Consider the following 25,090-nt stretch of genomic DNA (forward strand, 5'->3'; position numbering starts at 1 on the left):
GGAGTAAAGCATCAGCTCGATCAGCAAAAGGTTTTTTGTTTTCGTTTTATCATTTTCGTGCGATGCATTACGTTGCGTATCGGTGCGTTGCGTAACCGCGGTCATTGTCGGCGGCGGCGATAAGCCTCCGTGTGCAACAGACCGGTTACGTAATCGCGCTGTTATCATCGCACGGAAATGTTCGTTGTGTTTTAACATTTTGAATTTTCGGTTATGTTGTCAGTAATAGTTAAAGTCATGCTCTCAGTGCCACAAGTTTTCTTAAGTTCGCGTGTTTGTCCAGTTTTGTGTGGTGGCACTGAGACACTTATCTTCATTTTGTAGTGTCCGGCGGCATAGCTTTCGTGGTGGATGTCCTCGGCACCGTCGCTCTCTTTTCGCTTGCTTCTCGTGGTGTCCACATCGATTCGTTTATGTTCCTGTGTCTGCAGCCATTTTCTCATTGAAAAACACGTTTTTGTCACCTCTTCGTTTTTGTGAATCGACCGTCTGGTAAAGTATCGTTCGAGGTAATTTAATATTGTCCAGCGTCTAAACCTTGCATTGTTTTTTAGTTTGCCAGCGGTCGCCTGTGAATAACGTTGTTTTGTCAATTGTGTCATCGTTTTTGGTCTGCAGAACACAACAAGGTGTATTTGTCTTCGTTGGTGATTGTGACTTGGTGGTCGCACGTACTGGACTGTGATCTTTAATTTATAATACTGCGGTGTGCCGTCTTAGGCAGGTTCATCACAGTTTTGGTACGGTCGCGTTGGGATAAAATCCGCCATCAATCACAATCACATGTGAGTATTGGTCGACCATATTTGTTTGTTTTCATTGTTTAAAGGCCGACGGGCCTAGCCGTCAAAGGCTATCTATTATTATATTCATTAAAAAATATTGTTCCTGTTAATTATTTATTGTGTGCTGTATGAGCCACATACTCTTCTTGTAATATTTTTATTGTATTATTTTATTGTAGTCCACTGTGCCGCTATAAGGCCAGTATTATTATTGTTACATAAATCATTATTATATTTTTTATTTACTGTTATTATATATTCAGCATTTTTCTATTATAAATTGTTATTACACAATCAGAACTATATTATTATCATTGTTATATAAATTGTTATTATATTATTATTATTGTTATATAAATTATTATTGTTATATTGTATTATTATAAGGCTCATTTATTTATTTTATTTAAGGCGAACAAGCCAGCCTATTACTTGTAATTAGGCACTTGCCGTGCCAACAATAATATTATCATATTAGTTTTCAGTTTCAATTTAGTTATGTCTGGCCAAATGTAAGATCTTTTTAATGACGCATTGACTTCATCAGCTCTTGTTCCTCTTACTACAACTGGCAAGATTTGACGAAAATCTCCAGAAAACAAGACTGTACAGCCACCCATTAATGTATTTTTATTACGTAAGTCCCGCAAGGTTCTAACCTAATGCCTCAACCGAACTTTTGTGGGACATAGATGCTTCGTCCCAAACAATGAACACACAATCCCGCATCAATTGAGCAGTGTTGCTTTGTTTGGATATATTACAGACACTTGATGTGTCATCGTAGGACATTTTTAGCGGGATCTTGAAAGTGGAATGCGCAGTTCGACCACCTTCTAAATGCGTAGCTGCAATTCCAGATGAAGCCACAGCAAGGTTAGGTTTTTCTGTCTGTTCTTATTTTGGCGAGCAATAAATTAATTAAAAATGTTTATCCTGTACCTCCCCCCTGGAATCAAGAAAAAATGTTTTGCCTTCGTAATTATTAATAGATGTCATTACTGCGTCATAAACCGTTTTCTGATCAGAGTTTAAACGTCTCTCATTTCGAACGACCTGTAATAGACGGAAACTATCGTAGGACGTCTCTCGCAAGTATTCAGTATTGGTATTCAGATCTATATTGTTCGATAGAATTAATCCAAAATCAGTGATATTTTTGCCAGAAACTGATTGCACCACTTTATTCAACTCAAGTAAAGCTTCATTAAAAATATTTTCATCGTAATTTATATCATCTGATAGACATTCTTGTTGTTTTCGAAACAATACGTCTTCAGCCATACTTGCACGATGATTTTGCCAGCCCCTTATCGGGTCTGTTATTTAGCAAAATACTATCAAAATGGCAAATAAATATCTTATAGACGGTGAAGTACAACACACAGTAGCTTCAGATAATGTGTTTTCCCATTGGAAATCATCTTCTAACAAACCCATTGCTTTGCATGCTTCTTGAAATGTATCGTACGTCACTCCTTGCACAGTTCGTAGACTTGCAAAAGAAATTGGACCTTTGATCACATGGAGCAAAATTCTTAAATAAAAACATTCACTGTTATTCGGATGAACTACAGGGTGGCACCGTTTTCGGCCAAAATGCACCTTTCCCTTTTCGGCCATTCTGAAATGACCGTTTTCGGCCAGTACACTATTTTGGTCACCAATGAAATATTCTTTTCGCATTTTATTTTTGTTAAACTACCAAAACACTACTTTTTTAATGGAATGTATAAAATAATAATAATAATATATATATATATATATATATAAAAAATTATTTAATTATTTTGCATGTTTAAGTACTTTATTATATATGCGGCAGCAGACACAATGATACATATATGTACACGGATAGAAACACACTGAAATATATCAATCGACTAGATATCGTCGAGAATAAGATATAATACAATATAATATAGATAAAAGTAATAATAATAATAATAATAATGACATCAATAATTATTATATACTCGTCAACATTGACAATTATTAAATTAAGTAAAAAAAAATATAAAAATAAATGTTATAATATTATTATTAATTTACACTATAAATCTAAAATTACTGGGATATTTGAATTTTTTTATAATAAAATTATAACTCATACTTTTATTAATTTATCATTTTCATGGATAGAAACACACTGAAATATAATTGAACAATGATATTGATCGACCAGATATCGACAAGAATAAGATACCTATAATACAATATAATAAAGATAAAAGTAATAATAATGACGTCAATAATTATTATACGGCGAGTACGCATCAACAATTGTCAATAATTAATTTTTAATTTATAATACATTGAATTAAGTTAAAAAAGTATACAAAATAAAAGTTATATTATATTATCAATTTACACAATAAATATAAAATTATATGGATTTTTGATTTTTTTTATAATTATAACACAGACGTTTAATAAATTCTATCCGTGTTATTTCTCCTCTCTCATATTTCGTAATATTGATTTGGTTTTTATCTTGACGACTCCGAACTTTTCCATCTTTTGGGAATTTTGGAATATCCACACTTCGTATTATTTTTACATATGTTTCAGTTAGAATTTCGTGTATTATATTTAGCCAATACATAATGGGAGGGAAGTCTTTGTAAAAACACTGGTTAAAATATGAATGAAAAGACTCGCATGCATTTGTCGTTCTAGTCAATTCAGAAGAGCTTGATGCCCAATTAGTAGGAGGAAATATGCTTTCTTCACTAATATAGGTGTCTGTTAAATAATCACAGTATGATTTTAATCTATCATCATCAGGACATATTGCCATTAAATCTTCGACAAAACAGTCTTCTACATCTCCTGGATTCAAAAATAACAGTTCAAACGTATATTTTATAAAATTTCCGATTTCTGAAAAATCGTTTTTATATTCATTAACCAATCCTAAGCTTTGGACTTGACGAAACCAAGATTGGGTTAGATGAAATCTACAGCCAATAATTTTCGAGTCTGGCCATATTTCTACAATAGCTTTATGTATTGATATTTCAAAATCAACTGTCACAAATTTTGGAGAAAATAATAAATTACATTTATTAACAATGCAACGAAGCGTAAATACCTAAGTATGTTTCAAATGACTTGTCTGGCAGTAAACAAAGAATAAGAGGAATATAATGGCCATTTTTCCATCCATGGATAGTGAACATTTGTAAGACGTATCGTGGACAATATTTAAAAGTTCCATCCATATAAATGGTATCCACTTTGTTTATGAATGTTAAATTTGTTTGACATGAAAATATAATTATATGTTTTTTCGAATCGTTTAATATTAAAAATGACTCACCGCTCATAGTTTTTACGTCTAAATTTTCTAAAGCTTCGTGTACTTCTTGAATAGAGGTAGGATTTACAGGGAGCGTTTTCCGACGATGTTCGTATAAATTTTTCCGTAAACACTTTATATCTGTTTCATTAAATTCTGCAGAACAATTTTTCTGTTGAATTTCTTTAAAAATAATTTTTTTGGACGAACAAATATGTCTTCTGTTGCCTTCTGTTTACAACTTGTATTAATAATTTGACAATCAATAATTTTCGTTTCATATGGATTATGATTATGATTAATATTACTATCATTCTCATTTTTTAAAATCTCGTCATTTTCATTAGTGTATAATTTTACACTGCATGATCGAATCACACATTTCCACCGCGTTGTTTCATCTAATTTCGTATTTTCAAATGAAAATTTATAATTTTCAAACACTAACATACGTTTACCTCTATTACTTTCAATAAATTTTGCCATAATACACAAAATAATTAATTTAAGTAAACACGAGACTAATACGAACACGTTGCAAATTGCAGTACGCACAAACACTAAGCACTTAATCAAGTTGATCAACCGATAAAAGAAAATCGTTTATATAAATGTAATATTATAGAACAAAGATAACGATGAAAGATATTGTATACTCATCCTAGTTAGTAGCTGTTCCTTTTATCAACCATAAGCCTATACATATTGGATTCTCCATAAAATTTTTATTTAAAATAAAAATAAAATATCCCTATAATTTTATATATATTGTGTAAATTGATAATATAATGTAACTTTTATTTTTCATATTTTTCACTTAATTTATTATATAAATTGGTAGTATAATGTAGTATAATGTAACTTTTATTTTTCATATTTTTTACTTAATCTATTCTGTCAATCGGGGCTATTGAATTGGCTCCCTAACTCAGGTAATCGTAATTTTTACGTATTTAATTGGCTCCCAAGATTTATGCATTGAGTTGGCTCCCTACACATTTATTTTATAAATCCATTGGTTATCAAAATTGTTTGAAAATAAATTCAACTATAGTATATGTACTATATGAACGTCAATACGTTAAAAATATAAAAGTTGAAAAAGTACGCGACTGTAATATTTTTAGCGATACAGTGTCGGTTAGTCTTGAAATTATCAATTCATTAATTCGATAACGATCACAACTATCGATGTATTTATACAATCTATATAGGTATAGTATAGTATTTCACTGATATCATTAAACGCAGTAATTGCAGTACTCGCAGTTCGTTCCGTCGCAGTTCGTTGCATTTTTTTGTAATTCGTACTTATACAATATAAAATGAATTTGGTTGAAAAAATGACAAGTGAAAAGGGAGAATTAATTTTAATTGTTAATAAGTTTAAATTTAGTTACCATAAGCTTCTCCAAAATGCATTTAAACGATTTAAATGTACTAAAAGAGGATGCAAAGCTTATTTAAGAATTGGTAATCAAGAAAATGTGGTATGGGAATCATCCAATCTTAATCATAACCACGATCCAGATGAAGAAAACAAACTTGAACGCCAAATTATTAGTAACGGACTGAAAAGAAAAGCTGTCGAAAGTTTATGTGAACGCCCTTCCAAATTGTTGCATTCATACTTAAGGGAAAATTCAACAAATGCAATAACAACGCAAGATGTTAAATACATCAAGCACAATATGCTTCAAGCTCGAGCTTCAGTACGTCCATAGTTACCCAAAAACAGACAAGAAGTGCACGATATTTTACAAACCATGGATGTAAAAACATTTGATGGTAAACAATTTTTACAAACGAATGATGCGGAAAAGGGGGTCTTATTATTTAGCACAGAAGACAATTTAAAATTTTTAAGTAAGTCGTCTACAATATATGTTGATGGTACATTCTCGTATTGTACAAAATTTTTTTACCAGTTTTTCACAGTCCACGTAATGAAAAATAATCACTATATACCTTTAGTTTTTACTTTACTCAATGATAAAAATCAAGAATCGTACATTAACATTTTTCAAACTATCAATAATTATTGTTTAACTTTTAATAATCAATTCAAAATAAAAAAAGTATATGTTGATTTTGAAGTTGCTATACACAACGCAATACATGAAGTTTGGCCGTTAAGTGAAATTCGTGGTTGTCGGTTTCACCTAGGACAATCATGGTATAGGACAATTCAAAAATTTGGCCTTTCAACGGAGTACGAACAAAAAACAGAAATTGGTGAATATTTGACATATATATTTGGTCTACCATTTCTAGATCCACAATCAGTCGGCGATTGCTTTTCATTCGAACTAGCTGAGATACTACCAAATAATGAAAAAGTTAGAAAATTTATGGACTACTTAGTTGAAAATTATATTGACAATAATTCTTTATTTCCACCTCTAATTTGGGCAGAAAAAAGCAGTAGTGTTAGTCGTACCACCAATTCATGTGAATCTTTTCATTCAAAATTTAATTCTCAATTTTATTCTACGCACCCAAATATTTTCAATTTCATGGATGTATTGTATGGTATTCAAGCGGATACTGAAATTATTATAAGAAGCTCCAATGTAGAAAGACCACATAAAAAAAATATACAAGAAAAAATACAATTTATAGACAGTCAAATTCATAAATATGACAAAGGTATAGTATCTAGATTTGAATATATAAAAATTCTTGCACACAGATTTAAGCCTACTAAATAATATATTAAAACAGTGCAGGTCAGTGAATATTTTTCTATGCATGCATTTATTTTTGTTAACAATTTTGACGGACTATTGGTATTACTATTAGCATTTTTATTATTTAATGTATAGTTGAATTTTTTTAATCAAGTCGCATATTTTTTATTTTTATTTTTGTTAATAATTTTGATGGAATATTTGTATTTTTAATTATTTTAATGTATAATTGAATTTATTTTAATTAAAGTCGCGTACTTATTTTAATATTTTGAGAACCACTTGTTAAAAATTATATTGGGAGCCAATTCAATATTCCCTATCTTGGGAGCCAATTTAAGTTTTGACTAGGTACCTAAACCTAATATTGGGAGCCAATTCAATGGTCACCCTGTCAATTGGTAGTTTAACAGAAAAAAACGCGAAAAGAATATTTCATTGGTGACCAAAATAGTGTACTGGTCGAAAACGGTCATTTCAGAATGGCCGAAAAGTGTCCCGCCCGAACTACATACACTCTGCCAAGGGTATCAGTTTTTTTTACCCCAGGATGATTTTCGACGGGGGATCCTCGTTGTCGTCGTTGGACATTTTTGATAGATTGGTTCCAAGTATAAAAATTTGGAACCTTGTCATGTGTTATGGTTTTAGCAAATTCGTCTTTAGCACATAATTTGAAAAAAGCAGTCAATGTAGTATCACGTGGATTGTTCACAATGTCATTGACATTATGTTGTGTAAAAAAAACCCTATGTATTCTATGATTCTATTTTAGAATATTGAACGACTAAATATTGGTTTAACAACATACCATATCTGAGTAACATATTACAATTGTTTTGTCTTTCCATAATGCGATAACAGTAATAATTCATACACGAAACGGTTTTTTGTAATGGAACTCCAGTATGAGGGTCAATTTGATGAATATCGATAGAATATCCATCTTCACTACGACATAACATTAGAGGATATTGAAGGCTGTCATAAGACCTGTGAATTTCTGATATTTTTTTAAGATTATCGTCTCGGCTACATAGTACAATATCTCGTTTATTAAATTGTTGGCCAGATATCACTATGGCTACCTCGCTTGTAGATGGCGCATTATAACGTCCTCGATGTTCACCTGTTGGTACTCTGCTAGCGTGTATGACTATATTGTAATCGGGAACATTTGGGGGGACACTTTCAATGGCTGTTTTAAAAGATTGTATGTATGTATTATGTGAGTGCAACATATCTTGTAATGACCTGATCAAAGAGCTGTCTAACAGTTTCCTAGAATCTATGTTACATCGAGTTGTCACTTGAGTTTCAGGATCGGCAATGAAGTATATTTGCAAAAATTTGTATTCGTCAGATCTATTCGGTAGTAGACTGCCAGCCAAATGATATACCTGGCCTTGTACTTTAAAAGTTGGTGTAAAGTTACCTTCAACTATTTTACGATTTTTAAATGATGTCATTTGAAAAGCATTATTATAGCGACGTATGTTACGTATGAATTCTCCATGTTTAGGATAATCACCTGTAAGGAGAGAATTCAATGGTTCAGGAGGGGGACAAATCTCTACTAATTTAATTTTACCATTTGAACAACACATTCCTTTAGATTCATCTTTCCATTTTAGAGCTATACAATATTGACAAACAATAGACATTTTATCTAATGTAACCATCAGATCATTTTTGTAATCAATAGTAAAATCGTAATTCATTGCAGAGTATTCTTTAATAAACCATGCATTAACATTTCTTTAATTTTTATTTCTTTCACGATTTTGTTAAAGTCTATTGTTTCGTTCAACAGAATTTTCATTGCTACGTACTAAGCGTACTCTTTTAGCATTTGCCGTACTACGTCCTATAGTAGACTTTCGTTTAGGCATTGTTTGATTGCCGAAAGGCTAACAATACAATAGGTGGAAAGGTAAAATAAGATGGTAATAATAATTAATAAATTTAAATAATAATAATAATAACAACGATGGTGTACGGCGAGCGATCACACGTAACACGCAGTGACTGCCTAGACGACTTGGTAAACGACTGACGACGTGTCTCGACTGTGCGCTCAAAGAACCAATTATTATTATCGTGTTGTGATTATCAACCGCGCGCACGAAAAGAGTCAATAGCATTCGATAACGCGTAATGTCACGCGCGTGGAGTGGAGATACCTGGGAAACTGCCAGTGTGAGTATTTTGGTCTATTTTGGTTGCGCGAACAGGCATAAAATTCAAACGTACGGTAACTAAAACTTCAAAAACCAACAGTGACAGTCCACTTCAAAAATAAAATTAATATATCGACCGAAAACGTCGTTTTAATCGTACGTAAAATTATTTCGCTTGGTGCGCCTGTTCAATATAACACTAATACGTCGAGAACGTGCTCCACTTCCACTGTAGACGTTTCAGAGATAACTAAAAAAAAAATGAAATACGGTCCTAAGTCCATACATACACACAGCAGTTCCCCACACCATACGCGTCGACAACAATAATTAATGTGTTATATGTATATTGTATACTGAAATAACTCCATATAACTGATATAAGTAAAAAGCGGAAAAACAATGCAAAAAATGTTTGTCCGATACCGAGGTTCGAACTCGAGATACTGTGTTTGAAATCTTATAAAAGTGCCACTGCGCAAGAGAAATCTGTTCACGGGGCGATAACGCGATAATGTTATGCCATTTAAGTATGTACGAAGGTATGGCACAATAATTTTTTAATTTTATTAATCAAGTATTCAAGTTATACGAATAAATTGTATATTAAAACTTTCTCTGAATCTAGAACTATTGATTAGTGAAAACTGTACTAAAATCCGTTAGGTACTTTTTGAGTTATGCGCGTACATACAAAAAAGGGGGTTCTATTTTATATAGTAGTATAGATTTCGCTATCGCAGGCGCTGCCTTCTACTATTACTATTATTATTATCGGTCTCAAATAATAAAAAATATAGTCGCACATAATTTACCATCTCTATCAAACAATATAATTTTACCCCTTCCGTTTAATGTATAAAATAGATCACTCAATACAAAATAACAAGTCACTTTTAGAGACAGTACGTAAATCCACTTAATAGCTAGGTACAAGTTATATCTGAATAAAAAAAAAAATAAATAAATAAATATCATTTGTTAGCTCAGTAAATAGTAGTAACGAAGAATCGATGAACGAAAGTGATGTAAGTACAAAATAATATGTTTTTTATATAATTTGTAATTATTAGTTATATTTTGAAGATGACTAAATACAATATTTTTATTTTTATAATACTGAACTATGTTGGTTCGGTATACTTAAAGATATAAATAAATAGGTGTAGCGTATATATTTTTACTAGATTTTAGTTACCAAATTTTATTTTATTTCAGAACGATTATAACAGTGTGAGTATGAATGATGAGGTTAAATCAGTTAAATCAGTGAAAAAACAAGACATACGTAATAAAAATATAAAACAAGTCAAATCAAATAAGAACAAAACAATGGCTAAAAAAGTAAGTAAAACAAAACATTTACAGTTTAGTAAAAAAAAAAAACATTTTTATTTATTTATTTTTTTTTGTTTTAGAACATTTCATATTTGGATAATATTGAAAGATTGGAAAAAAATGAAAAAATTGAAACTGATATCATAAATACTATTACGGTAAAACAAGATGATGATTTGATAAATGTTAAATCTCCAACTGACGAAAAAAGTTCCGAGTACTGGACCATCAGCCACTATAAGATCAAAAATATTAAGAATGTTGATAGCAAGAACAGGTAATATAATATTTTATATTATTTATATACAGAGAGACCAGGACTATTTTCGGATAAACGCTTTTATAACGAATGTAAACTAGTGAATGATATTAAATCATTATCCCTACAAAGACGATACACATTGCTGACAACTTATATGCTCTTTATTATTTAATTACCAATATTCAAAAAATGTATTAACATTATTCGCTATGTCCAGCTATCCGCTTTACCCAGATCCTAATATAATATACTTGTAATACATTTTTTAATAATCATACTACAGTAAGATTAAAAAATAAAAATAAATTTTTTATTTTTTTATATAGATGGAAACACGCTGAATGTAGCCTTAAAGTAACGATAACCGATCAAACAAAAGATCAAGAACTTAAGAATAATTTAACAGAGGTTGTACAAAAAATATTCACACGCTTTATATCTGATCCAAAGAGGAAGATAACAAGATCTAAATTATCAAAGACATAATAATGTATTTATTAATGACAGTAGAAAAAAATTTGAATGTATAATAGTTGGTACTATGTAAAATAAAAAAATTTTCAGTTTAAATATACTAGTGTTATTTTTTTTATACCATCACTCACATTGTATATCAATTAAATATTATATTATATTATATAATATTTTATTTATGTATATAAAACAAAAACTAATCGTACATTTATTTTAAAATGTAGTAAAAAGTAGTAATGAAAAAAAAAAAATAATAATAATAATATAAATTACTGGTTAACAGCTGATTGAAAAAAAAAATTAGACTACTAAGGCCCGGTTTTTCAGTAGTATAGCTAACTACTAGATAAGTAACCGTTGGATAAATTTATTTGGCAGATAAAGTTTTGGTTTTGCTGCTTTCCGTTTATTAGTAGTAATCCTTCAGATAGTTAGCTCCTAGATAGTTACCTAGAAGTTGAAGAAATGATAGTGGATATTATTACTTTGGTACACTGAGATAGATAAGAATAAACTGGAGCGCGGACTCGCCTATGCTCGTATGTTACGAAAAACGGGCCGACGTATTTTTCGTTACCCCCCTCCTGTATGGCAGAAATTGAACTGCCATACCAATAACATTGAAAGACTACACATTTTAACTTGACACAACTTTGGGATAAATGGTCATATTACGTTAACTTTGGTATCAAAATTTTTGTTTTTATGTGTACTTCAAACTTGTATTTACAAAAAATAAAAATAAAACCTCTGAACATTTTTATTTATTTTTGTAATAACTCAGGTTTTTTGAGTGGGAATCTAGATATTAAAATTAGGGTTTTAATTGGATACTAATTTATATTTTATTACAATAGTTATAGAATCTATTAATTGTAATAAACAGCATGATTTTAAATTAAAAAATTAAAAATATATTTATCAAGACTACCTACATTAAATTAAAAATATAATAATTAGATAATATATTATTCACCTATGGAATTGAATAGATTTTAATTTGCTTTCCTTGTTCCAACTCTTTGTACATCCAAAGGCCGAACATGACAAAACCATTTTTATATGGAAATCAACTTAAACTCTCAATTACATTATATAATTAATAAAATGTTATTAGTAAATACACAAAACAAACATAGTGAATACTATGCATGCGATAGGTTGCGATATGGTATCGCGTGACGAGTATTATACTATGTATACTACAGCGTGGACAATTTTGTTTTTAATAAAAATGTTGTTCAGAGTTTTTATTTTAATTTTTCGTAAATACAAGTTTGAAGTACACACAAAAACAAAAATTTTGATACCAAAGTTCACGTAATACAACCATTTATCCCAGAGTTGTGTCAAGTTAAAATGTGTAGTCTTTCAATGTTATTGATATGGAAGTTCAATTTCTTGCCATACAGGAGTGGGGGTAACGAAAAATACGTTGGCCCATTTTTTACATCATAGTCCGCGCTCCAGTACATTCTTATCTATCTCAGTGCTTTGGTACAAGATGTCACCCACGTGATCGATCAAAATAATGTTATCATTATGTTTTATTATGCATTATCATATTATTTAGATAACTAGGTATTGCCAAAGAACAAATTATGTGTATTGGCGTATCGTTATTGCCCATTTGCCGGTGAATAGTTCATTAGTTTATATTAATTAATAATAATCAATAATTATTAATTAATAAATACTTTTTAGTTATTTTCACTGTTCAGCAAACGATATAACACGGCTATTTTTATTTCTATTCAAATCAAAACTTTAATTAGGAATGCAAAAGTATTGTCGTGTGTTGAAATTAGATATTTCATTATTGAAATGTGAAACAATAATTGATTTTTTTACCAATTACTCAAAAACATAACTTGCTCTAACTTGGTCAATTTGTATTTAATTTTAGTATTTTTTTTTTTTTTTGAACTGTTTTAAAAAATATGTTCAATAAAATGGCTATCTTAAAAATTTTAAATTCTTAAATGCGTAAAAAAATTTTTTGAAAATTTTTGAATTAAAAAAAAAAAAGCGGGCAAGTGAATACCGCTCTGCTGTAAATTAGGTGCCGTATGGATCATTATTATATATTATAGGAGTGTTAAATTTGAATCCAATGATAGTTATCGTTGTATACGAAAAACGATTCTGAACGAAGATGATTTGTCAGCCTAGGATATAATTTCTAGTGGTTTGTGAAAAAGGTGGTTTATAAAAACCAGCTTATATTAAAAAATATTTTGAAACGTAAAGAAAACGCGAATCTTAATAACTGGTGAAATTTTCAAGTATCTACGACTTATACTTTTTGAATAATAATAAATATTTAAAATCGTTTGAGGATAAATCGTTATCGTTACGCTATTCGTTAAAATTTAAAATTCAAACGCACTTAAAATTTTTCCTATAATGATGCTTCGAGTTTTCTCTATAGATACTTGAAGGTAAACTTATGGAAACTTAGTGTTGTATTTTTAATCCTTAGTTATAAACACAAAAAATTTTATGATTTTTCAACTTCAAATATTTCGCAAATATTCATAATTTTGACGAATTTTCGTCAAAATTTGAACTTCAAATGCTAATAAAAAAAAATTGTGCCTATGTATTCTTATAATTTTTTAATCACTATAAGAATAACATATGAGGAACTTTGTATAAAATTTTCAAGTATTTTGATAGGGCCAAAAAAATTTTATGGACCCTTCAAAAAAAATTTTTCAGAAAAATTGAAAATTTCAGTTGTCTATAAATAGCTCAAAAAAACTCAAAATATTTTGAAAATTAAATCACGTAAAGAAAACGCGAATCTTAATAACTGGTAAAATTTTCAAGTATCTACGACTTATACTTTTTGAATAATAACAAATATCAAAAATCGTTTGAGACTAAACTGTTATTTAACGCGGTTTTTTTAAAAATTTAAATTTCAAACACTTATAAAATTTTTTTGTCTGAATCCGGTAGAGTTTTTTTTACAGATATTTGAAGAAAAATGTATGAAGAACCTTCTACCAAATTTTCAAAACTTATTTATAAAAGAAAAAAATTTTATGATTTTTCAACTTCAAAATTACTTGCAAATTTTCGCGTTTTCGACAGATTTCGTAAAAATTTGAACTAAAAACTCTTATAAAAAAAAATTGGGACTAACGATTTTTAATTTTTTTTAGCTACATTAAAAACAACTCATAAGGAACCTTGTATTAAATTTTCAAAACTTTTTGGTCATCCAAAAATTTTTTATCGACCCTCTAAAAAAAATTTCTCAAAAAAATCGAAAATTTCAGTGGTCTACAAATAACTCAAAAAAAATCAAAATTGTTTGAAAATTGAACTATATACGGATACCACTGACATTAACATTTGGTGAAAATTTCAAGTATTTTCAGTGATTATTTTTTGAATTACAACCAAAAAAAAAAACGATTTGGTCGAAAACTGGTTTTGCGTAAAAATTGCCGTTTTTCCGTCATTTTTTTTTTGTTTTTCTCGATTTTTTTGAAAACTGTTGGAAAAAGTTAACTTTTTACCTGTATAATGCACCAAGGATATTCACTTTTACATCGGAAACCACCCCCATAATTTGAAATTGGAGCATTATTTCGACTAGTTATGCTGTACACAGACACAAAAACAAAAAAACACACACCATTGTAAAATCAATACATTCATCACTTCGTTCAGAATCAAAAAAATGAATTTTATGCCATTCAATCAGAATTTTCATACTTAGTACTGTAAAAAAAACCGCGATTAAATATAGTGATTTTACATGGAGATATTGAGGGTGATACGGGACTTTTGGGACATATTGTATATATTAGATTCTGAACGAAGTGATGAATGTATTGATTTTACAATGGTGTGTGTTTTTTTGTTTTTGTGTCTGTGTACAGCATAACTAGTCGAAATAATGCTCCAATTTCAAATTATGGGGGTGGTTTCCGATGTAAAAGTGAATATCCTTGGTGCATTATAGAGGTAAAAAGTTAACATTTTCCAACAGTTTTCAAAAAAATCGAGAAAAACAAAAAAAAAATGACGGAAAAACGGCAATTTTTACGCAAAACCAGTTTTCGACCAAATCGATTTTTTTTTATGGTTGTAATTCAAAAACTAATCACTGAAAATACTTGACTTTATGGTTCGAGCTAATGCAATCTAATTGGTTGTTAGCATAATTAATTTAATTTGTTAATGTTTCCTATACTTTAACAAAATTTTGTATTTATTCAAATATTACACTTAGTAATGAGTATTTTTACCTTTAAAAATAACTAAAATATTTATACTTTAGTTTAAGTTTATTTAAATTTCATAGAATTGTTATCATAAAGACACACATCTAATTGGTGGACAAAATCATTTTAAATACTTAGTTTTTTAGTACTTAGGTAATAATAATAATTTTAAAAAATACAATTTTGTAGTAGGAGATGACCTATGGTCTACGACGACTACATATGTCCTATGATATGGGCAAAATGGGTATATGCATTGGCAATTACGACAGAGGAGAAGCTAAGTTTTAAAATGGACTTTTTTTAAAATTGTTATACTGGTCACCATAACTATATTAATATTTATTTTACTAAAATTCTTACTTAAAAAAGTAAAGTAAGTAAAATAAATAAATTAATTAATATAAATAAGTAAATAAATAATAATTAAAAATAATAATAATATTATAATTGTTTTTATTTTTATTTTTATTATTTATAATAAATTAATAAGTTATTTTAGTTACTATTTTGTTTAATCATAATCTTACTTATTATGGCCAAGAGATCCTACTAACTTGAAACAGAAGTATGAAAGTATCAAGAAAATGCTTAGGGGGTCTAAAAAAACTTTATTTGAAACTGGCGGTGGACCACATGTAAAACCTTATGAAGCACAGAGTGATTTAGAAAATGAATTATATTCTATAATCAGGATCTCAGCAGAAGGTTTACCTTGTAATTTTGATAGTGATGTTCCAATTCGTAAGTTCCTACTCTTTTTTACTCCTATTAATTAATACAATTTATCATTTATTGTTCTTTAATGTCCTTCTGTTTGAAATCTTCCTGTCCTTTGTAAAATTTTAAGTCCTATTATTTATTGGTTAAACCATAGCACTATTCTTATTTTTATTATTAATGCAATAATTTTTATTTTTATTAAAACTATTAGAATGAGATTAACCTGAACAATGTTTTTGGTAATAAATGTATATATTAAAATTTATTGACAACTAAAGAAAACAATATAACAATACCTATTCAAAATTCAAATAAGAACAATAGAACAAAAAAAATCCCAGAAAAGTTTAGGCAGTTTATTCTTACAGAAGAAAGTTCTTTAGAAAAACAGAAATTCATTTCAAGTCTGATTTGAAACTTAATTTATTTTTACCAATATTAGATTACATAATTAATGAACTTAACAACGATTTACAAATAATACAAATATACTATCTTCTATATCTTATTTGCATCCACAAAATGAAAATTTTTTAAATTATGAACAATTAAAACCTTTGGCCCTTCACTACAATATAGATTTAGAAATGTTCCTGTCAGAAATTAAAATACTACCTACAACTATAAGAAATATGAAATCCAAAATAATACAAAAATTAAAAGCTTAATGAATCTGGTCGATCTCCTTGAAAAATATAAAATAGTATTTAATGAAACTTATAAATTAACCATTCTATCAATCACTATTCCAGTATCCAGCGCAGCATGTGAAAGAACTTTTTCATTTCTAAGAAGATTAAAAAATTATATGCGAAATTGTATGTCAAATGACCGACTCTCGTCAGTTTGTCAAGTTTGTATAGAAAAAAAAATTGCCAAAGTTTGGACCTAGATGAATTTGTTAATAGATTCTCTATTAAACATAAAAATAGAAAAATACTGTTTATTAGAACATAAATTATATTAATTGTATTTAATTAAAGATTATGTCTATATATTGAATATTTGAATTTTATTATTATTAATTATTATGATTATTAAAAGTATTATTTGTATTTGATTTTTGTTTATGTATTTTATCAATTTTTTTTTATTACACTTATTAGTGTATACTTACCTATTATTGGCATAATGATAAACTATGGTATCATTATGTTATATACTTATATATTTATAGTAATTATATTCTGATAACTACCTTTTTATCATATAAACAGGGCCCACTCCTACAAGGTACAAGGTAATATATTTAGGTAGGGGGCCCATCTAACATTGGCCCACCTAGTGAATATTTTCTTACTACGTGCCTGATTCTGCAACTGTGCTGTGACACTGTGTTCTTTTTATTTTTTTTACAATAAAATAATTAACTTAAAATGAATAATTTAAACAATTTGATTGAGTTTATTGATAATGTTAATAATGTTGGCCGTAGAAGACCACAAAAATATAAAGATAGGCCAAACTACTATGATATTTTAGGAGATGATGAATTCATATATAGATTTCGTCTTTCCAAAAATTGTTTAGATTACCTATTAACTTTAATCGCGGAAAAACTGGAAACAGCTACTGACAGGTAAATATTTCAATAAAAAATATCGACGATAAAATAATAGTATTAATAAATAATTGTGTTCTAAAATATTGTTTGATCTTATAGAGTAGTGGTCTTCAACCTTTTTGAACTCTCAACCCACTTTTCAGTACCGTATCCAGGGGGGGGGGCTTTTGGGCTTAAGCCCACCCCGAAATCTTTTATTTTAAATAGTATGTGTATATGACGTATGTTTTAAATTATTTCCTAATTTCGTATAGAGTTAAATATGAATGCTTAAGCCCACCACGAAAACAAATCCTGGGTACGGCACTGCCACTTTTTTAGGCCTATATTTTTCACGACCCACGTAAGCTTTGTAAAAAAAGATAATATTGCTAAGTAGGAACACGGTTCATTCATAAATTCTTATCTCAATGTCTTACTACGTAGAATCATACCTGTCACCTGTGTGTATGAAACATACTTGATATCCATTATGATTATAATATAATGTTATTATTATTATTTTTTTTACCTTATATAATTTTATAAATTTAATTTTTATTTTGAAAAGAAGACTTGTCGCGACCCAATTTTAAAGCTTACGCGAACCACCGGTTAAAGACCACTGTTGTAGAATATACCTACAATCTACATACCTAATATCCTGGTTACCTAACACATGAATGTTTTTTAGGAATATGGCATTACCTCCAATGAACCAGGTACTACTTACTCTACGGTTTTATGCACAGGGAACTATGCTCATATCAGTGGCAGATATGTTTGGCGTAAGTGTATCTTCCGCAAGCCGAACAATTAAAAATGTATCATATGCTATTGCGGGATTGAGTGGCTCATTTTTAAAAATCCCTACTAATGACTTGGTCGAAACAAAGATGAACATGTTCAAGATTGCCCGATTTCCTTTGGTATTTGGTGCAATTGATTGCACACACGTGCGAATTCAATCTCCAGTCGGTGAATTTGCAGAATCGTTTAGAAATCTAAAAGGGTATAAAAACATATCAATATACCTATAATTTACACATTACACTTACACATGTCACATACACAATGCCAAAAGTTCATAATAAATTAAACATATATTTTGGAAGAAGGGCCTATGTATAAGAGAATGCACATACAACCAAAATTCAAGAGCTATATATTATTATTTATTACATTAGGTAAAAAAAAATATTCATATTTTACACTTTTAAATTTAATCTGCAATTAAACTCTACGCGGTTCGCACGCCTACGCACATTACACAAACAGCTATACATACTAGAATACCTGATGATTATTTTAACACCCAGTGTTCAACATGCGTATAATCAATTCATATAAACGCTAAATCATGATCCGTAAATCTGTAGGTACCATTAATTTGCTGTACCAAATATTAATGCCGATTGAGAAGTATGATATTGTGATATTGTATGCAGAGGTGGATTTATCTTTTTTACGGCTATAAGCTCCAACAATTGGCCGCCCCTATAATATGTGAACAAGTTATAATACTCCCTCCAAAATATCTACTCTAATTATTAAATACATGTAGACATATATTATAGTACACAGCTTAATGAGAAATCCGTCTCTAATTGAATGTTGAAAGAATCACTTTGTATATTACTATTATAGTCTATATAATATTATCGGGTTTATTATAATCTATTTATTTTTCGATTATGTCCAATAACTGTATTTAGATATTTTTCCTTGAATGTGCAAGCACTTGTAAATGCAGATTTGAAGTTCATGGATATTGTTGCTAGATGGCCTGGGTCTGCACATGACAGCAATATTTTCAGAAATTCAAGGCTGTATGCAAGATTAGAATCAGGTGAATTTAATAACAATGCCATCTTAGGAGACAGTGGTTATGCTCTTAAACCGTATATGTTGACACCCATATTAAACCCGGTTGGACGAATAGAGATGCTGTATAACGAGTCCCAAATTAGAACGAGAAATATAATAGAAAGGTGTTTTGGGGTCTGGAAAAGAAGATTTCCAGTATTATCACTTGGTTCGTAGTTATATTTGTAATAAAATTAATTGTTGTCTAAATAAAAATATATATTTTATATAAAAAATTTATATATTTAATTAAAGGTATGCGATTACAACTAAAAACTGTGCAGGCAATAATAGTTGCAACAGCAATTTTGTACAATATATGTAGAGATATGAATGAGGATTTACCTGAACACAATTCTGATGATGTCTTAAATCAGTTAAATGAAGCAGAAGACTTGACTGAAACAGTCCATCGTCATGATGATAATGGTGAAGACTCAATCACCAGATACTCACTACTTAACTACTACTTTGCTAGGTAAAGACTAATGAATACATATGAACACCATTTAATAAAATTATGTTAACATAAATCATTCTATTTTCTGTTTTAGATTATAATATATATATCATCCGAGGAAGACAACCACAATAAAAACAAAAAATCAAATTACATTTTCTTATTCTTTATTTTTTATTTTAGTATAAACCTATAGTATATAAAAAATGGCCTATTAAAAAATTGTAAGATTAAAAATTTAACTAAAATTGATAGAGTTTTTTTTTTAATTTCAATTTCTAATCTTAATGCCTCAACCTTTAGTTCGTGTTCCAATTTTTCCCACTCAAAACGCATACACCCTCTCTTTTTCTCCACCTCGATTAATTGTAACTGCTCTCTATCTATCTTTTTTTTTTACTAGCAACATCATTATGCATTTTTCTCTGTCTTTTGTTTTTTTATTTACACCCCCCGATATTAACTTTTTTCCCAGTAACTAGTTCATCAGAAACTGGCTGGCGTAATGAAGCTGGAGTCCAATTTTCCCAGTTTGGTGGTTTTCTACTGGTACTGGGTGTTACCTCTAACTGCTCAACAGTGACAAACCTTCAAATAAAACAAAACAAATACAATTTATTTAACTAATCTAATTTTTACCGATAGTAAAATAATTTATATATCCTTACATTGAGTAATGATTAGTTGAAGAGCTCACTATTATCAAACATATTTGGACTATTAGTTCCCTCTAATTCAAACAATAAATCATCCACTTCATTGTTGTCAACAGTTGTAGAAGTAGTATGTCTTAAATTATTCAGGGACGAATCTAATAAATATAGGTACAATGCAAGATAAAAAATATTAACTAGAGATAATTTTAAATAAATTACACTTACCAACAACATCAGAATCAAAATTACTAGCCAGCCCAGTTGCTGAGACTCCAAGAAGTTTTTATACTATCAAAGTACTCAATTTTTTAAATGTTTTGACCACACCCCCACCAGTCTTATAAATCTCTTTTTTTCTTCAGCTAATCGTTGTTTGACATTTCTTTTAATCTTTTCCCACTTGTTTTTTAAAGCCTTTGATCCTCTTTGAATACCTTTAATACATTATTATAGTTAAAAAAAAACATTAGGTAGAAAGTAGCAATTAGAAGTTAGAACCATTAAAAAAAAAAAAAAAAAAATAGACAAGGATAATGCAAGAATGATGGATGAAGAAAATATAAGATATGGATGATAATAGGAAATTAATGGATAGTTAAAATAGGTATAAACGTAGAATATTATAACGAATTATTTATTATTCAACTCTATACTTTCCTTGATATCAGTTCTGCAGTATAGTCCTTAGATAATGATTGAATTCCCATAAGTAGGTAATTGACTAAAAAAAAAACTCAGTTATTCAAAATATGTATATGAGATTTTTTAAAACAAATAATTAATATCATTTCCATAGTCAGTAAATAATAACTCATATAATGATTAGATTATGGAAATTTACTATTTATTTATTTTTACTTACCTAGTACTTAACAACCCATGTAATCAAATAATATTAAATTAATAATTATAAATTATTACAACATTCATATTTGAATAACAATAATAAATTGGTAGTATCACCTAGATACCTTGAATAATTATTCACAATAAAAAATAAACAACAAATATTACCTAGGTACCAATCTTATTGATACAAAAAAAAAAAAAAATCAATTCAATTCAAATAAAATATAGGTATTACTTACCTGAAGAAACAACCATTGCACTGTCAATTAATTCCCAGGTTTCAGACTTTTTTTCCATATATCTGAATCTGTCTCTTTATTTTCAATAATTGAACCGTATTTCAAAACAAGTTCCACCAATGACTTCTCTTCCAACATGTAAATTGGCTTGCCTATCTCTTTTATCTTTATTCATTTTTGATAAATTTTTCGATGGAAAAAGTCAAAATTGAAAAAAAATAATTATTATTGCGTCTTGCAAGTTGCAATAGCAGTTAGCAAAGAAATTACAGTGCTGCCAGATGAAAATTCAATAAATCCCGATATTCAAGTTCAAAAAATCCTCAAAAATCCCCAGTCAAAAAATTGACGCTCGCTACGCTCGCAAGTCTCAGATCAACTTTCACTTCTTCACTAATAATAAAAGATTACTATACGTAATGTCATAATTTATCATATAGGTACTACGTTAAATACCCATTTTTAATTAGTTAATTCATTTCTTTATGACCCATACAGTTTTCTCTTTTTATTTGTGTAGTGAATGCATTATTTTTATTCAAAACCTTCTTAATATAATTCATTTTTAAATATTGGCCTAAATTCGAACCTACAATTATTTGAATTGATAGATTAATTAAATTAAATTTGATAAAAACAAATCATTATTATTTTTTTGTATGTATCTGTGTATCAGTTATTTTTTAATATATTTATCAAAAATTTCTAGAATTAAATTATTAATGGAATTTTCTATAGGCCAATTAAATATACGCATTATATTTATCTTTTTTTATTAGTAATAACAACAAGAGAACAAATTAACTGAATTATAACAAAATAACTTTTATGAACTTTACTTTAAAGATCATTTTAAAATAAAATACTAACAACATAATAATGATCTTTTTTCAATTCCTTATAGTAAATAATATATAAAATAAGTAGTAACATTTTAATAACAAATCAGTCTATAGATTAGACTTAACACAATATAATAATTAATTTTTTTCAATTCCTTTTGGTAAATAATAATATATATAAATATAGAAGTATATGATATAACAATTAAATTTACAAACTTTTATTGTACATACTACTATTAAAATTTTCTATCATACCTGGTTCTACATCAAAATTATAACATGATTTATTGGCTGAATTTAGAAGATTTTTGCTTTATAAAAGCCCACTTATAACTTCTGTAGATAAACGATTACGGCTTTTAGTTTTGTTTAAATTTATTGTGCTGTTCCGTTGATGCGCTGCTATGAGGTAACGTAAATAAGAAAGTGACAAGTTTCATGAGATTAGGAAACATTTCTTCATCATCACCCTTCTTCAGTTGTTTAACCTTCCTCCAAAAATCAACTACATCATCATTTGTATTCACTTCAGTGTGTCTTAGTATTCTCCATTCAGAGTCCAAATCATTTAGATCAAGACCTAATAAACAATGGAAGTCTGAAGCAGCAGGTGAAATTGATATTATACTGTCCATGTTTTTGGGATCAAGAAAACCCAAATGTTTTAAACTTTGGACATATTTTGAATTGAAAGGGAAATGTTTATAAAATTGGTGACAACATTCAACTAAAAAGTTTAAACAATTAGTTAAAAAAATTTCCTTGTTTTGAATAGAAAGAACATCTCTTGAGAGTCAGCCATACACTGAGCTCCAAGATACATTTTGTCAAGAGGTAAAAAATTTGATGGGTTTCTATATTGAATATTAGCTGTAGGAGTGGTCTTTATGTAGTCATATTTTATATAACATTTTAAAATAGACTTGTACGTAGTTTCCATTTTAGAATAGATACAATGAATTTTAGGTTTTTGAGATTGGAACTCAATGTTCAAATTTGTTATTATAGGTAGTTTGAAGTTTAAAAAATGTAAATATAGTTCATTGACTGGGTTAGAGAGTTTTTGATGGATAGTTGTTGCCTTATTATCAAGTAGATGTTCAGCTTGGAAATATAATTTTATCGATTTATACATTTCAACCATTCTTTTAACACAAGCCTGAAGTGCCAACCAACGTGTTTGTGATGGCTGTAATAATTTGTTTGGTTTCATATCCAAGAACTCTTGAAATTCTTGGAAATGTTTTTGTCTTTTAGAACTATATTTCATATAATTATACACTTCATGTACAAGATTTTCCACATCGTTAGGCAGTTTTTCGCACGCACATAACGCCAAAGAATGACGAAGACATTTAATGACGAATAAATGAGGTACATCTTCTTCTAATAAGGACTTAACAGAATGCTTATTTCCAAACATAACGTTTGCCCCATCAAATGCAAAACCAGCCAAGTTATGCTTGTAGGGAATATCATGTACATTGAAAAAAATTATAATAGCATCATACACACCTTTAGCACTTGCATTTGAAACTTCAATTAGTTTAACAAACTCATCTCTAACTTCAAAGTTTGAATGCTGAACCATACGCGAAACTACAGCCAAATGTTTTGTGCTGGATTTGTCAGTAGATTCATCAATCATTATAGAAAATTATTGAGTCTTCATTCGCTCTATGAGGTTTACAAATTCGTACTTACCAATAACATTATTTGTGATAGCAGTCGCTTTAGTACGGTTACAAGTGAGGTTTTTGACAATACTAGATTCGGGGCAAATGGATTTAAAAAGGGAAACGAGATGGTCTGATGTTCTCAGAGCCACATTGTGCTCTGAAATGAACATTGCAAGACGTATCTCGGCTATTTTTGTGTCTTTAATTAAATTAGTAGCGTTTTTATAAGCATAAACATTATTTATTTTGTTGACATTGTTAATTGAATTTTTAATAACTTTATGTTTTTCAAAGGCAAAGTGTTTCTGAACAGCTGATATCCCTCCTAAATAGTCGTTCTTACATAGTTTACACTTGAAGAATTTATCACCTTTTAGACTAGAACTTAACCAAGTAGAATAATCTGGATTACTTAACAATTCTGTTCTAAACTTGTGCAAATATTTATTTTTTTTCGACGTCTTCAACTTTTTTGTATAATTGGCTTCTCCGGAGCTACTTAATTCATCCGACATTCTAATAACAAAGAAAATACTTGATGCCACTGTCAATACGAATCACTACAACTTTGAACTCAAATAGTCAAATTTCAAATTTCAATTGTCATTAATTAATAATTTGTATTTTGTATTCTTATTTCTTATCAATGCCGATTCGGTTATGTACAACCATAGATAATAAAGATAATAATTCTTTATTATCTATGTTTACAACTGTTCTACTGTTATCATGATTACGGAACAAATACTATGTTAATGTAATATAAAATAAATTTTTTTTATATTTGATAAATTAAAAAATATCCCCAATTTTTCCCCAATCATGACAAATTCTCAAAACTTTTCCTCAACACAAAAAAATAATGACGAAAATCTCCAGATTGGGGAAAAATCTCCAAATCTGGCAACTTTGAAAGAAAAACAGAAAACCAAAAAATAATATAAATTATCAATATCACA

The 25,090-nt window shown here is 28.8% G+C and overlaps 3 protein-coding genes across 3 annotated transcripts; 2 read left to right on the forward strand and 1 right to left on the reverse strand.

Moving 5' to 3' along the window:
- Positions 1-1,439: 1,439 nt before the first annotated feature.
- Positions 1,440-2,471, reverse strand: LOC126553951 (uncharacterized). The gene is made up of 3 exons (XM_050209065.1): positions 2,165-2,471; positions 1,760-2,104; positions 1,440-1,681 (listed from the first exon to the last, which is right to left on the reverse strand). Exons 1-3 carry the CDS (start codon positions 2,469-2,471, stop codon positions 1,440-1,442), a joined length of 894 nt encoding a protein of 297 aa, XP_050065022.1.
- Positions 2,472-9,969: 7,498 nt separating this feature from the next.
- Positions 9,970-11,043, forward strand: LOC126553952 (uncharacterized). Its single transcript, XM_050209066.1, has 4 exons — positions 9,970-9,984; positions 10,175-10,300; positions 10,375-10,571; positions 10,883-11,043. Exons 1-4 carry the CDS (start codon positions 9,970-9,972, stop codon positions 11,040-11,042), a joined length of 498 nt encoding a protein of 165 aa, XP_050065023.1. The 3' UTR covers position 11,043.
- A 7,192-nt stretch (positions 11,044-18,235) lies between these two features.
- On the forward strand, positions 18,236-19,964 carry LOC126553953 (putative nuclease HARBI1). The gene is made up of 4 exons (XM_050209067.1): positions 18,236-18,549; positions 19,253-19,572; positions 19,659-19,881; positions 19,958-19,964. Exons 1-4 carry the CDS (start codon positions 18,236-18,238, stop codon positions 19,962-19,964), a joined length of 864 nt encoding a protein of 287 aa, XP_050065024.1.
- Positions 19,965-25,090: the final 5,126 nt, after the last annotated feature.

The sequence above is a fragment of the Aphis gossypii genome, unplaced genomic scaffold (assembly GCF_020184175.1).
Source record: "Aphis gossypii isolate Hap1 unplaced genomic scaffold, ASM2018417v2 Contig00380, whole genome shotgun sequence".
NCBI classification, from domain to species: domain Eukaryota; kingdom Metazoa; phylum Arthropoda; class Insecta; order Hemiptera; family Aphididae; genus Aphis; species Aphis gossypii.

Coding starts and splice junctions, on each gene's coding strand:
- LOC126553951 (XM_050209065.1), bottom strand. CDS start 2,471: ATGCGAAAAGAATATTTCATTGGTGACCAAAATAGTGTACTGGCCGAA. Junction 2,105..2,164: donor ATCTGAAGCTACTGTGTGTT/GTACTTCACCGT, acceptor GCTAAATAACAG/ACCCGATAAGGGGCTGGCAA. Junction 1,682..1,759: donor ATCTATTAATAATTACGAAG/GCAAAACATTTT, acceptor CGCCAAAATAAG/AACAGACAGAAAAACCTAAC.
- LOC126553952 (XM_050209066.1), top strand. Junction 10,301..10,374: donor ACAAAACAATGGCTAAAAAA/GTAAGTAAAACA, acceptor TTTTTGTTTTAG/AACATTTCATATTTGGATAA. Junction 10,572..10,882: donor AATGTTGATAGCAAGAACAG/GTAATATAATAT, acceptor TTTTTTATATAG/ATGGAAACACGCTGAATGTA.
- LOC126553953 (XM_050209067.1), top strand. CDS start 18,236: ATGGCATTACCTCCAATGAACCAGGTACTACTTACTCTACGGTTTTAT. Junction 18,550..19,252: donor TCGTTTAGAAATCTAAAAGG/GTATAAAAACAT, acceptor AACTGTATTTAG/ATATTTTTCCTTGAATGTGC. Junction 19,573..19,658: donor ATTTCCAGTATTATCACTTG/GTTCGTAGTTAT, acceptor ATTTAATTAAAG/GTATGCGATTACAACTAAAA.